General features: G+C 49.6%; 1 protein-coding gene across 1 annotated transcript in view; it reads left to right on the forward strand.

Moving 5' to 3' along the window:
- Positions 1–4,664, forward strand: part of LOC127676332 (epididymal protein 13-like) — a 29,032-nt gene extending 24,368 nt beyond the window's left edge. Inside the window, exons 13-15 of the mRNA XM_052172258.1 lie at positions 838–959; positions 2,854–2,891; positions 4,637–4,664. Of these exons, the coding sequence (XP_052028218.1) occupies positions 838–959; positions 2,854–2,891; positions 4,637–4,664 (188 nt within the window). The remainder of the gene's footprint in view (positions 1–837; positions 960–2,853; positions 2,892–4,636) is intronic.
- The last annotated feature ends 10,592 nt before the right edge of the window (positions 4,665–15,256 follow it).

The raw sequence follows: 15,256 nt of genomic DNA on the forward strand, positions 1-15,256 counted from the left end.
TTGTGCAGTGGGAGGCAGAGGCAGAGGCAGGCAGATTTCTGAGTTCGAGGCCAGCCTGGTTTATACAGTGAGTTCCAGGACAGCCAGAGCTACACAGAGAAACCCTGTCTTGAAAAACCAAATTCAAAAAAACAAAACAAAAAAAACAAAACAAAAAAAAGAATAAATAAAATAAAAGGTAATAAAAATAAGATGGAGAGGGACTGCTGAAGGAACTGACGTGTGTATGTGTGTGTGTGTGTGTGTGTGTGTGTGTGCGCGCCCGCCCGCGCGCGCGCCTGCGTGAGTGTGCATGCATGTGCACATGTGCATGCGTGTGTGCACATGTGCATGCACGCGCGTGTGCGCACACAGAATGCACACATATGTGCAACGCACAGAGTAAGATGCACTTGAAGGTGCGTGCTTGTGATCCCAGTCCTTAGGAGGTGAGGCAGGAGGATCAAGAGGTCGTCCTTGGCTACATAATAAGTCTGAAGCCAGCCTGAGGTACACAGGTGGACCCTGTTTCAAAAAACCAACCAAATCGAACAGTCAAAAGGACAAAGAGGAAAATTAGTGAGGTTCCCTAAGACCTACAAGTGGTTTGCTAACAGGGTAGTTGTTGTTATTGTTCTTGTTGTTGTTGTTTTTGTTTTTGCTGAGTACAGGTTAGACTGTGCAAAAGAGCAAACAGTTTGTCTGGAAGTTGAGAGATTACCAAGATGGGAGAACATGGCCACAACCTTGAATATAAATGAAACTTCCAAGCCAGGAGACACCTAAGGGCACACGTTTGGAGTGCCAGGCGAAAAGGGGTCCTGGGTGTGATTAATGGTTGTCAGTGTTTGCCTTTAGTGAAGCCTCCTCCAGCCACCACCACAGCCAGGGGACTTGTGAGGAGCAGCGGATGGAACTTTCTGAGGTGTGCCTACATGGTGATAACGTTCTTCTTTGTGTCCTACAATAAAGGAGACTGGGTGAGGATGGACCTTTCTATCTATGGAGGGAGGGAGGGAGAGAGGGAGGGAGGGAGAGGTGGAGGAAGTATCATGGGAGAAGGGAGTCTGCCCAGAGCTGTCAGAAGGGGGAGGCAAGAGGGGAAGCGGTGGTCCTGCAAAGCCAGCTCGCCCAAGCACTCGCTCGTGTGCGTGCGTGCGTGTGTGGTGTGTGTGTGTGTCTGCGCACAGTCATGTAGGTGTCATCGGACAGCTTTTGGAAGCCAGGTCTCTCTTGCGGTTCTAGAATTGATATGTGTGCCTTTCCAGTAAGAAACCAATGCACACTCGGTGCACACTTGGAGATTAAAACGGAAAATTAGAATAATTGTACTGCTCTAACTAATACCCAAAGAGGAGCCGGCCATGGATAAGAGATTTTACCAACTTGTATCCACCTTGGATATGTGTATTTTACATCATACCAGCCCCAGGGTACATACACTTTGAGCAATTTAAACCGAGATTGGAGCTTGCGAATCTGGCCACTTGGGCAGATATGGGAGATGTACACAGCCGAGATATTGCCAGAATGATGTCATATGTACACTAGTGGTGATTTCCTCAAATGGTTGCTACCCGGGGTGATCCTACCCACCCGGCAGAATTATGCTTTTACTGAGAAGAGCACAGAGGCCTTAAGACAGCCAGGGCTCAGTGGTGGTTGCGACCCTGTGCTGCCCCCTTGAGCTGCTTCTTAGCATATTCCTGGAAGTGGGGCTGCTGTTTCTTAAGTCTGGGTTGCCTCCTTTTGTTATGGGAATGGAGCCTAATTGACAGACAGTCCTGGAGGAAAAAACATAAGCAGAAACTTTCTCAACATTGCCAAACTTTAATTACGAGGTGGAATGAAAATTCTGCAGCCGCCCGGTGAGAAGCACACTTCTTACCTGTCAGCCACACCGGAAGTAGCGATCTTTCCGCTAAATTCGTTGTGTAACTTAATATGTCCAAAGCAAGCTTGTGAGTACATCCGATATAGCGTTAGTCTTACTACTCCAATTTCCGGCATTACTGCCTCATTCAGTCTCAGAGACTGAATTCTTACTGGACTCGGCCACAGTGGCCTTAGTTACTGAGCCGCCTCCACAGATGGATGAGAGCCAGGCGGGCTCTGGTCTCCACTAGGAGTTGTTTCCTTTGAACGGACACTTTGTATCCTCCCCAAGCCCCTCCTTACTCAGGAGAGTCTTAAGGACCAAGTCCTCACATCTCTGCCCGCGGAGTCACCTCTTCAACTCGTGTTTGGTTGGTCGGGACAGGGTCTCTGACTCTGGCTGGGGTGACCTTGGATGAAAGTGCTGGGGTTATGGGTGTGTCCGGCCACATCTACTTTAGGGATGCTGGAGACCAGCTCAGCACGCCGCCGGCTGGGGAGACCCTGTACCAACCGAGCTGCATGCCATCTGAGTTGTGAAAGCAAATCTGTGGGGCACTGAGTATGCAATGAACTTGGAGCAGGAAACAAGAGCAAGAAAAGAGGCGGGGCGGCCAGGCCAGGGGCGCGAGCCAAGGACAACCCTGCTAGCTCTGCCAGAGCAGCGGCCCTCTCCCACCCTAGTGCGCTGAGCCTTTAATACGGTTCCTCAGGTTGTGGTAACATCCACAACCACAACATTATTTCACTGCTACTTCATAATTAATTTTGCTACTGTTATGAATTACAATGTCAACATCAGTGTTTTCCGGTGGTCTTAGGTGACCCCTGTGAGAGGGCCTGACCCGCAGGTGGAGACCTGCTGGCCTAGGCTCCCGGCAGGAGTGCGGCTCACGGACTGGGGTTGAAGGCTGAGGGAGACAGAGAGCTCAGGAGGTGAATGCCAGCTATTGTTTGATTTGTATTTTTTATATTATTTTTCTCTGTTGTCTTCTCTAGTGTTACTGCCACTATTGTAACCCGGACCTGGATTTGAGGTATAGCATGGAGGGCAAGGGCATCGCACCGGGCCCGTGGGTCCTGGACCTCACCTTCAAACCTCTTGTCTGGTTGTTTGGTTTTTGAGACAGGGTTTCTCTGTGTTGCCCTGGCTGTCTGGGAACCTTTAAACTTCTTTCATTACATTGTGTTGTTGTTGTTGTTGTTGTTGTTGTTGTCATTTGGGTATGTGTGCCTCGTGCCTGTATACTGTGCCTGGCGCACGAACGGAGGGGCAGACACTGGAGCAGTCCCTCCACTCTTCCTTACACATCCCGAGAACAGAACTCCATCTTCAGTCCTGGCAGTAGAGTGGCTTCACCTGCTGTAACGGGACTCAGCAGCTTGGCTTTAAATAACTAACTTTGAAGTTAGGCCCTGCCCCATGCTCCCAGAAATATGACTCGATTCAGAATATATCGACAACTGCCTTGCCTATGTAGCTAGGCTCTTCCCTGACTAGATGTCACTGAAAGCAGTCCATTTGTTCTAGCCTACATTCTACCATGTGGCTGGCTGGGCTAATCTCACATCTTTCTGGCATATCTATCGCTTGCTGGGTTCTATCCCAGAATCCTTTCTCTCTCCCGGATGTCCCACCTCCTATTTCCTGCCTAAGCCATAGGCCTTTTGACTGACAGGTGATGCATCCATACAACGCACAAGATAGTCTCTCTAAACCGAATGTCCAAGGTAGGGTTTATAGGCTCAAAGTCACAGAATCGCCCGGGAAGTCCTAAGTTAATTCTCCTTTACTGTGGGCGACACATGTGTACCCCCCAGCACAATATATAAAATAAAATTCTAAGTGGGATTATTGTTATTATATTTTAAAATTATTATTATTATTATTATTATTATTATTATTATTAGACAGTTAGGAAGATAGTTCAAAGGTTAAAAATACGGGTGCTGGTGGTATATGACTTTATTTCCGGCCCTCAGGAGGCAGACACAGGTAGATGTCTGCGTTCAAGGCCAGCTTGGGAGCCGACCCCTGACACATCATGTCTGCTTTTCCTGTCAGGCATATCCGGGCTCCTTGCCTGTTGAGGTGGACTGGAGGGAAAGAGAGCTTAGCTGCGGTGGGTGTGTACAATGCAGAATCTCACCTGGTGGTGAGTGCAGGAGAAACAGTCTTTGTGAGACAGCTTCAGCGAGATAGCTCGTTTAATGGGGTGGGGAGGCTATCAAAACCTTTTGGGAGAAGATGGAAGTTTTGGGGGTGTGTGCACATCACTGGCTGGGGCCAAGGTTCTGGAAATGCTGTATGTACATAAAAAGGAAGTTCAGATGTTTGCTGGACTTACCTTAAGGATGGAGAAAGTTGAACCTGTAACCGGCTGCCTGCCAGGTTACACGACCACTTCAAGGGTGGCAGGCTAGGGGCTCTGTGAGCTAGGATGTGCAGGCGCCACTCCTGCCAGTCTCAAGACGAGGTTTCTGGGGTTTGGTCACACCTCGACCTCACTCTTGCTCCAGACTTGCCCCGCTGGTTGCTCCCCCCCCCCCACAACCCCTCAAATCCTCACGAGGTCTGAGGGAAGTGAGGTCAGCTGGTGAAGCAGTTTGTGGGGGGAGAGGAGGAAAGTGGGCGGACCGTGGCCAGGAGGGGCCGGGTCCGAGAGGGAGGTCTGCAGCACAGGCTCGGGGTGTCCTGTGGGGTTGTTGGGGAGCTCTGAGAATATAGGATGATGTAAATGAGCGTCCCGATGTGACTTTCGCCCTTTCTCCTCTTCCGTAGAGATGACCCCTGCTGTTCCTTCCAGTGAAGCAGCTGTGTCTCCCTCAACCCTCACAAGCCCTCTGAGCACTTCACAGCTAAGGAAGCTCTCATTCTGGCCTGTCAACTCGCAGAGCATCGGTGTGTCCAGAGGCGCAGGAGGAAGCCTGTGTGAGGGCAGTGCGGCGTCACTAACCCAGGAGAGCAGCCGCGTGAGCCTCTGCAGGAGTTTCCCCCACACCTTCTCCTCTGGGTCGTTCTCATCGTTTCTTTACTGCACACGAATCAATAGCTGAATGTTTGTTTCCTACATTCACAAAACAGCATTCGGAATTAATGCCGGGTGGAGGGGTGCTGGGAGTCATCTATAATTGTCAAATTAAAAAACGTGTTACACTTTGATTCCGTGTCTATGCAACGAGTACCGTGTGATTCTGTGTGGATTGAGGGCACCAGCTCAGCAGCTCATCTTTAACGGCTAAGCCGCCTTGCTGGCCCTCAAACAGAAATCCAAGAGCAGAAAGCCCTGTCTGTGTCTCCCTGTTCTCAGATGCTGGCCCAAGCCTAAGTATGCTCTAAACCCGCCATGCTGGGCTTCCTGACTCCAGTGCAGCGCTCCCAGACTGCAGCAGGATGGCTGTGCAGGTCCTAACTTCTGATGTGTCAGTTCTTGGCGCTTGAGTGTCTGTCTGTGCCCCTTCTTATGCTTTTAATGAGACTAAGAGCCCCAAGATGAATCCTGGTATCCCCAGTCTCATGGCTCTGCCGGGACTCCCCTTGGCTTCTGGTAACATGTTTTCCTGCCCCTCCCCTTTTTCGTTTTTTTTTTTAAAGACAGGGTTTCCCTGTGTTTGCCTGGCTGTCCTGGACTCGCTGTGTAGAACAGGCTGGCCTTGAACTCACAGAGATCCTCCTTCCTCTGCTTCCTGAGTGGTGAGATTAAAGGTAAGCACCACCACCATTATTTCCTGTCTTTTAATACTTTAATTGGCAGAGAAAATGGACGCATGTCCTGCACCTCTATTAAACAGTAGGTATGGAGAATCAGGCGTTGAGAGCCATTTTGACTATATAGTAAATTTCAAGCTAACCTGGAATACATGAAAATTTGTCTCAAAACAAAATAGAAGAGGATGGCTCAGCGGATAGGAACAGGACTCCTCAGGCTGGTGAAATGGCTCAGCGGTAAAAAGCACTGACTGCTCTTCCAAAGGTCCTGAGTTCAAATCCCAGCAACCACATGGTGGCTCACAACCATCTGTAATGGGATCAGATGCCCTCTTCAGTTCCCAGCATTCACAGGACAGTTCAGGACTGTCCCAGTTACAGTTACAGAGCATCTTGTGCCCTCCTCTGGTCTCTGTTGGTACTACACACAGATGCAATACTTATATCCGTGAAGGCAAATCACACATATAAAACAAAAACATCTTAAAAAAATAAAGTGAGGTTCAAGGCCATGCCGGTTCTATGCACTGCTTTATCCTTGGCAACCACACTAATTTGGCTCCTAATAAGCTACATTCAGAGCAACAAGGACGCTCATTAGAGCGGGCAGGCAGTGACCCAGTTTGCCTCAGGAGTCGGATTTCGGATTTCCTGTCCAATTTGGAGAACGAAAAACAAACCTGAGTGCTCCACATTGTCGCTCTCTGCTCACTCACTATAACCCAGGAAGCCAGACACAACGTGAGGGTTTGCACAGATACTGTTGCACGAATGCTGTCCCTCGACCTACACCCCCCTCAACTCCAATCCCCTGACACCCCAATCCCCACACCTCGCCGGTGCTCTCAGGAAGGCCATGAGATTCCTTATGGGAATCAGCCTTTTTAGTTGACCTTGGAACCCTGGCTAGGGGAAAAAGCAGGCTAAATGCAGGGCATGCTGTCCACATAGGCGCAGGCTTGTGATTTCCCTCTCCAGACCGGCACAGAGTGCAAAACTATAACTCCCACAATCCTTGGCGCTCTGCCCTTTCTTCTCCTCTCTCTTACCTAAGGAAATGCCAGCATCCTAAAACTATCTGCAAAGCGTTTTCAGTCTCCCAAACCATTCCTTGAATCAGACGTTTCTGCTAACTCCGTTTTACTCACAAGCGCACCTCCTACCCCTCTGCTTCCTCGACACTACAACACCCAGAATTCGCTGCACCACTTTAAGACTACAATTGTGTTGCCTTGGAGACAGAGACAAGCTAGAAGGCCAGTAGGGTATTGGGGTTCTCTCTCTCTCTCCTCCTTCCTTTCTTTTTCTTTCTTTCTTTACTTATTCATTTTAATTTGTTTTTTTTAATGTCAGTATACAAGTTCTAAGTTTCTTTATGGCCTTTCTCATGCATTTTTCCATGGTTTTACTCTGGACTCCATGCCTGATCTTCTCCCCAAACACCTTCCCCAGCCTTGTATCCTTCACCCCCAGTAGGCAAAAGGACACATTTCCGGGTGGCATGAGTGTCCTAAGGCGAGCCCCCTCCTCATTTCCTCTGCGTCTACTGGACAGCTGCGAGTTTGACAGGAGAGACGAGTGTGGGCCTGCAAGGCGCGTTAGGCACGTTCCCGAGGGCCCAAGAGCTTTCCTGAGCGCTAAGTTTCAAGCCCCAGTCAAAAGGGCCACCAGGCTCTCGCAGCCCCACAGTCTGTACGGAGACTGAGGTGTGACAGGGCCCTGGCGGCAGGCACACCCTGCACCCTACCCTAAACTTCTCCAATGCTGGATTGGGTTGTCCTTCCCCAGCTGTCTGTCCCCAGGCAATCTAATCCTTTTGGTGACCTGATAAGGTAGCATCAGAAATCATCAGGGTTGCTCAGGAGTTTAGGACAGCCTTTGCCCTTTACGTTGGGATTTCTAGAAAATGCCCGGTTTATAGTTTGGGAGGGAGTGAGGCCTTAATAAGCAGTGTTAACTGTGCTGTGCAGAGTCTTCAATTACACTCCAAGGCGGGACGCGCCTCTTCTCATGTGTCCAGCATTCCCCATCGCTTTCTTAAACAGCCACAGAAGAAAATGTGCCCTGCCTCTCAGGGTCACGAGGTCTCCAGACCTGAGACAGCGAGGGGGAGCAACGCCCTTCCTCCAGGTTCTGGGCGTGGACCGCCAGAGTCCCTGGCGGAAGCCTAAGGTTGGCAGTACAAACTCGCGGTTGCGCATGGCGTGAAGCGTGTGGAAGTGCGTGAGCCCGAAGTGTGGGACGCTGGGAGAAGCACCCCAGAATGGAGGCGTGCGGAGTGGACTCAGACGCGCACGGCGGAGCCGCTCAGAAAAGCGATTCGCGTTGGAGCGCGCACTCACTTCTTCTGAACAGGTCGCCCCTCTGCACTATGCCCTGTCTATGATAAGATAACGATTCGAACCGAATCGAACCGAATCGAACCGAATCGAACCGAATCGAACCGAATCGAACCGATTCGAACCGATTCGAACCGAATCGAACCGATTCGAACCGAATCGAACCGAATCGAACCGATTCGAACCGAATCGAATCGACAGGTGTGGAGGAATTTATTGTGGATGCTCACCATTCCTCCCTAGAGAATCAGAGAGGTTGGTAGTGTGGCTCAGTCCAGAAATATAATTCTCAGTCTAATTTAGGGTTTTACTGCAGACACCATGACAATGGCAAGTCTTATAAATGACAGCATTTAGTTGGGGCCGGCTTACAGGGTCAGAGCTTCAGTCCATTTTCATCAAGGCAGGAGCATGGCAGCATCCAGGCAGGCATGGTGCAGGAGGAGCTGAGAGTTCCACCTCTTGTGCCAAAGGCAGCTAGCAAAAGATTAACTTCCAGGAAGCTAGGACTAGGGCATTAAAGCCCACACCCACAGCGACACATTTACTCCAACAAGGCCACACCTTAGTGCCACCTCCTGGGCCAAGCATATACAAACCTCACTCAGTCCAAGGTACAGGTCCATGGGCCCAGGGAGCCACTGATGTCAGCCTGGGGATTCAAAAGGTGAGGACCCCGGGGTTTTGATGTCCAAGGTTAGGAAATAAAGGACATCACAGATGCAAGGTAGCAAGGATTTTCCCTTCCCCTGCTGGCCTGCAGAACAGTGTAGACACCTGCAGACACTCCCAGGGCCACACAATCATTCAAAGCAAATGCTAAACCACTGAGCTTTCTTCAAGCAAGTGCATTGACCACTGAGCCATCTTCCCAGACCAGGAGACTTTTTCTGTCTGCATGTGTCTGGCAAAATTAGATCTAGGGTGGCTTTTTGTTTCTGTCACACCCTGAAGCTTGTATTAGCCACTAAGCGAAAAAGGCATTTTTAGGGACAGATTCTTACAAAATGTTTTTCCACCTTTTTTTTTTCAGTCAAAATTTTGTGATTAGCTAGACATGGTGGTGCATGCCTTTAATCTCAGCACTTGGGAGGCAGAGCCAGGTGGATCTCTGTGAGTTCAGGGCCAGCCCGATCTATACAGTACACTCACTGTCAGCCAGGCTACATAGTGAGACCCTCTCTCAAAACAAACAAACAAACAAACAAACAAAAAACAAAAAACAACAACCCAACCAACCAAACAAACAAAAGAACAAAAAAAAATTTTTGTAATTAAAAATGAACATACCAGAAGGATTCCAGTCCACGGTCTATATGATGGGAACAGAGCATGCTCAGAGATGGTCTGCCAATCATCTTGAAACACCAGCGAAGCATGCCCAGAAACTGTTTCTCCACTGTGTTTGTGATTCAAAATGGACATGCGCAGATGTGTCTTTGGCTGCCATCTTTAATTTGCCCACCATGACCTTGAGCTAAACAAACCCCATGTGTCTTCTGTAGTCCCTTCTTAGATAGTTCCTCCACCTAAGCATGTGGCTTCCTGGAAGTGCTTTCCTATCTGACTGTGTGTGGACTGCTCCAGAGGAGGAGGGGGAAGAGGAGGAGGAGGAGGAGGGAGAGAAGAAGGAGGGGGGGGAGAAAAAGGAGGGGGGCACAGCTCTGGAATGACTGGGGTCTCTCCTTGCCCTCTGTGGGTAAGGATCCTTTGCTGATTCTCACCAAGATCCAAACTAGTTACATAGGATCCAGGGGGGAACATGCTGAAGTTGGCGGGAGAGGGAAGAGCGTGTGTGAATTCCATCAGAGGAGACATTCTAGCTACTCAGATTCTCTTCGGTCCATAGACTAGAAGCTAGGCTTTGGGCACCAGAGAGGAAATGCTGCTTGAAAGTCAGCTTATTGTTTCTGAGGGACAAAGACCACCAGAGCAGATGGGAGGGAAAGGGAGACTCTTACCTTTCAGCACTGTAGGAACACAGGCATCCGGAAGGAGGGGAGCCGAGGCCATGGGAACATTCGTCCAACCAAAGTTAAGAAGGAATATAGAATCAATTAAGTCATCTTTTGTGCATTGTCCCTTAGTGTACTTCAAAGGTCCCCGAAAAGGGCACAGAGCTAGGATGGGGAGCTCTGAAATAGCCTCTGGTTCCCCCATCTCTTTGAAGATGTATCCATTCTGGAGAGGGGAGCTCCAGGGAATCGAAAACCTCCCTGTTCCAGGAGATCAGCAGAATATGGTCTACATAACAGCCGAGCATCGGGCTGGTGAGATGGCTCAGTGGTTAAGGACTCTGACTGCTCTTCCAAAGGTCCTGAGTTCAAATCCCAGCAACCACATGGTGGCTCACAACCATCCATAATGAGATCTGACACTTGTGGTGTGTCTGAAGACAGCTACACTGTACTGTATATGTAAATATAACAATAAATAAATCTTTGCGCCAGAGTGAACAGAGGTCCTGAGTTCAATTCCAGGCACAGATGCAGACAAGCAGTTTGCCTGCTGCTCTCAGCCCACTAAATGCTGAGGTTAGATCTCTGCTGGTCAAACAAGCCAGTTCAAACCGGATTAGATTAGAGTAAGTGCAGGGTTATCAGTGAATTCACTGGCCCAAAGGACCAAGGCCAGGGAAGTCTCCAGGAGGAGAGAAGGGAAGGGAGGGGTAAAGAGAAAGAGCTTGCATGCTCAGGGGAGGGGGAGAGAGGGGAAGGGAGGGAGGGAGAGGGAGGAGGAGAGAAGGAGGGAAAGGGAGGGAGGGAGGGAGGAGGAGAGAGGGAGGGGGAGAGAGGAGAGAGGAAGGAGGAAGAGGGAGGAGGGGGAGGGAGGAGGGGGAGGGAAGGGGAAGGACTGGGTAGGGAGAGGGAAGGAAGGGGGAAGGAAGGGGAAGGAAGGGGAGGGAGGGAGGAGGAGAGAGGGGTAGGGAGGGGGAAGGATGCGGAGAGAGGGAGGGAGGGAGAGAGGGAGGGAGGAGGGGGAGAGAAAGAAAGAAAGAAAGAAAGAAAGGAGGAAAGAAAGAGAAAGAGAGAGAGGAAGGAAGGAAGGAAGGAAGACAGCTGTCTGGATTTTTTTACTGAAAAGCATCCAGGGCAGCGGCCCAGGCTCTGGAGTGGAAAGTTGAGGGTTGGGGGCAGGGTTTGCAAGGCAGGGACTGAGAGGTGTTGGGAGAACATGGAGGCCAGGCCTGTTTTGATTTGTAACATGTGCACCTCAGTCCCTTGCCCCGGGTCTGAAACCAAACCTGTACCCCTCCCACCCCGCCCTGGACTCTGCGGGGTCTCGGGAACCTCACAGAACCTCGGTCTTCATTCCCAAGCGAACATCACGACCTATTATAGATTCCCGTTTTCCAACAAGTTCCCAGCCCCCAGAGCAGGCTCGGGGTGTCCTGTGGGGTTGTTGGGGAGCTCTGAGAATATAGGACGATGTAAATGAGCATCACGATGTGACTTTCGCCCTTTCTCCTCTTCCGTAGAGATGACCCCTGCTGTTCCTTCCAGTGAAGCAGCTGTGTCTCCCTCAACCCTCAGGAGCCCTCTGACCACTTCACAGCTAAGGAAGCTCTCATTCTGGCCTGTAAACTCGCAGAGCATCGGTGTCCAGAGGCGCAGGGGAAGCCTGTGTGAGGGCAGTGCGGCTGACTAAATCAGGAGAGCAGCCGAGTGAGCCTCTGCAGGAGTTTCCCCACACCTTCTCTTCTGGGTCGTTCTCATCGTTTCTTTACTGCACACGAAACATCAGCTGAATGTTTGTTTCCTACATTCACAAAACAGCATTCAGAATTAATGCCGGGTGGAGGGGTGCTGGGAATCATCTATAATTGTCAAATTAAAAAACCTGTCACACTTTGATTCCGTGTCTATGCAACGAGTACCGTGTGATTCTGTGTGGATTGAGGGCACCAGCTCAGCAGCTCATCTTTAACGGCTAAGCCTCCTTGCTGGCCCTCAAACAGAAATCCAAGAGCAGAGAGCCCTGTCTGTGTCTCCCTGTTCTCAGATGCTGGCCCAAGCCTATGTGTGCTCTAAACCCGCCATGCTGGGCTTCCTGACTCCAGTGCAGCGCTCCCAGACTGCAGCAGGATGGCTGTGCAGGTCCTAACTTCTGATGTGTCAGTTCTTGGCGCTTGAGTGTCTGTCTGTGCCCCTTCTTATGCTTTTAATGAGAACAAGAGCCCCAAGGTGAATCCTGGTATCCCCAGTCTCATATGATGGCTCTGCCGGGACTCCCCTTGGCTTCTGGTAACATGTTTTCCTGCCCCTCCCCTTTTTCGTTTTTTTAAAGACAGGGTTTCCCTGTGTTTGCCTTGCTGTCCTGGACTCGCTGTGTAGAACAGGCTGGCCTTGAACTCACAGAGATCCACCTTCCTCTGCTTCCTGAGTGGTGAGATTAAAGGTAAGCACCACCACCATTATTTCCTGTCTTTTAATACTTTAATTGGCAGAGAAAATGGACACATGTCCTGCACCTCTATTAAACAGTAGGTATGGAGAATCAGGAGTTGAGAGCCATTTTGACTATATTGTAAATTTCAAGCTAACCTGGAATTCGTGAAAATTTGTGTCAAAACAAAATACAAGAGGATGGCTCAGCGGTTAGGAACAGGACTCCTCAGGCTGGTGAAATGGCTCAGCGGTTAAGAGCACTGACTGCTCTTCCAAAAGTCCTGAGTTCAAATCCCAGCAACCACATGGTGGCTCACAACCATCTGTAATGGGATCAGATGCCCTCTTCAGTTGCCAGCATTCACAGGACAGCTCAGGACTGTCCCTAACTCCAGTTACAGAGCATCTTCTGCCCTCCTCTGGTCTCTGCTGGTACTACACACAGATGCAATACTTAAATCCGTGAAGGCAAATCACACATAGAAAACAAAAACATCTTAAAAAAATAAAGTGAGGTTCAAGGCTATGCCGGTTCTATGCACTGCTTTATCCTTGGCAACCACACTAATTTGGCTCCTAATAAGTTACAATTCAGAGCAACAAGGACGCTCATTAGAGCGGGTGGGCAGTGACCCAGTTTGCCTCAGGAGTCGGATTTCGGATTTCCTGTCCAATTTGGAGAAGGAAAAACAAACCTGAGTGCTCCACATTGTCGCTCTCTGCTCACTCCCTATAACGCAGGAAGCGGGACACAACGTGAGGGTTTGCACAGATACTGTTGCACGAATGCTGCCCCTTTACCTACACCCCCCTCAACTCCAATTCCCCGACACCCCAACCCCCACACCTCGCCGGTGCTCTCAGGAAGGCCATGAGATTCCTTATGGGAATCAGCCTTTTTAGTTGACCTTGGAACCCTGGCTAGGGGAAAAAGCAGGCTAAGTGCAGGGCATGCTGTCCACATAGGCACAGGCTCGTGATTTCCCTCTCCAGACAGGCACAGAGTGCAAAACTACAACTCCCACAATCCTTGGCGCTCTGCCCTTTCTTCTCCTCTCTCTTACCTAAGGAAATGCCAGCATCCTAAAACTATCTGCAAAGCGTTTTCAGTCTCCCAAACCATTCCTTGAATCAGACGTTTCTGCTAACTCCGTTTTACTGACAAGCGCACCTCCTACCCCTCTGCTTCCTCGACACTACAACACCCCGAAGTCGCTGCACCACTTTAAGACTACAATTGTGTTGCCTTGGAGACAGAGACAGGCTAGAAGGCCAGTAGGGTATTGGGGTTCTCTCTCTCTCTCCCCCTTCCTTTCTTTTTCTTTCTTTCTTCACTTATTCATTTTGATTCCTTTTTTTAATGTCAGTAAACAAGTTCTAAGTTTCTTTATGGCCTTTCTCATGCATTTTTCCATGGTTTTACTCTGTACTCCGTGCCTGTTCTTCTCCCCAAACCCCAGCCATCCTATGGTCCCTCCCCCCAGCCGTCCTATGGCCCCTCCCCCAGCATCCTAAAAGGCCTTGGCCTTCTGGCTAAGGCACTGTAGCCTCACTTCCCTGTACTTGGCTGGGAAAGTCCACTCACTGTGGATTTTTTCTTCTGTTTTGATCGTTGTGTGTTGACATCATTTGTTTTTATTTTGTTTTGTCTCCTCCCTCAGGGTTAATGAGCAGATTGTCCAGGGACGGTAAGTGTGAATCTCTGCTCACAAGGAGCGACACAGCTTCAGAATGCCTTATGCTTTGTTTATTTGGTTCTAAATTTAAAATAAAAAAAAATTATGTTGGGTAGTAGTACACCCCTTAATCCCAGCTCTTGGGAGGCAGAGGCAGGAGGATCTCTGTGTTTATGGCCAGCCTGGTCTACAGAGTGAGTTCCAGGACAGCCAGGGCTACACAGAGAAACCTTGTCTCAAAAAAAGAAAAAGTTATACTGAACATGCACCCGTGCTAAGGCATGCGGGAGTCAGATACCTTGCAGGAGCTGGTTTCGTTTCTCCACTGCGTGGGTCCTAGGAATAGAACTCAGATCTTCAGACTTGCTAGAAGGCACCTTCAATGCTGGCCCATATTTCTGTCCCAATTGTGTGTGTGTGTGTGTGTGTGTGTGTACATGTATGGGTATGCATGTGTGCACCTGTGTGTGCGTGTGTGCATATCTGTGTGCATGCGTGTGTGCACATGTGTGTGTGTGTGCACACGTGCGCGTGCATGCAAAGAACAGGGGTGGACATTGCTGTCCGGTTCTACTTCTTTCCGTCTTACTTCCGTGAGACAGCATCTCTCTCTCAACCTAGAGCTCACTGTTTTTCCTGTTGGCTCTGCTCAGTAAGTGCCTGGGATTCTTCTGTCTCTGAATCTTCATATTATTGGGAATACAGGCGTAGGTGGCCATAGCCAGCTTTTTATATAGGTGCCACAAGGATCAGAACTTAGATCCCCACACTTGCAAAGCGAGAGCCCTTCCCCACCTAGCCGCCTCCCAAGCCTTCTGTCTCTAATAGCAACCTTATGGGGCACTGATAGCTATAATGCTAGATTACACACACACAAACACACACACATACACACACACACACACATGTATATATAAATCAGAGGTTCCTAATATTTCCACCCTCTAAGATACATAGGTCCTCATGTTGTTGTGACCCCCCCCAACTAAAAAACGATTTTGTTGCTACTTCATAGCTGCAGTTTTGCTACTGTTTCAAGTTGTAATGTAAATATCTGAAATGCAGGATCCCTGATATGAAACCCCCAAATGGGTTTCAGCCCACAGGTTGAGAACCACTGGCATAAAGCATTAGGATAGAACAGCAGTCCCTTAATGTGTGTACAATTAGCTTCGAGTTGAGAGCGGGCAAAGTCAGAGTCGTCGGAAACAAAGTAGCAACTGACTAAAGTTTAGCAACCAGGTAGCAAAATGGCTCGCTGGGCAGAAGGACCTGGCTGCGGAGCCTGAA

Source organism: Apodemus sylvaticus, chromosome 1, assembly GCF_947179515.1.
Source record: "Apodemus sylvaticus chromosome 1, mApoSyl1.1, whole genome shotgun sequence".
NCBI classification, from domain to species: domain Eukaryota; kingdom Metazoa; phylum Chordata; class Mammalia; order Rodentia; family Muridae; genus Apodemus; species Apodemus sylvaticus.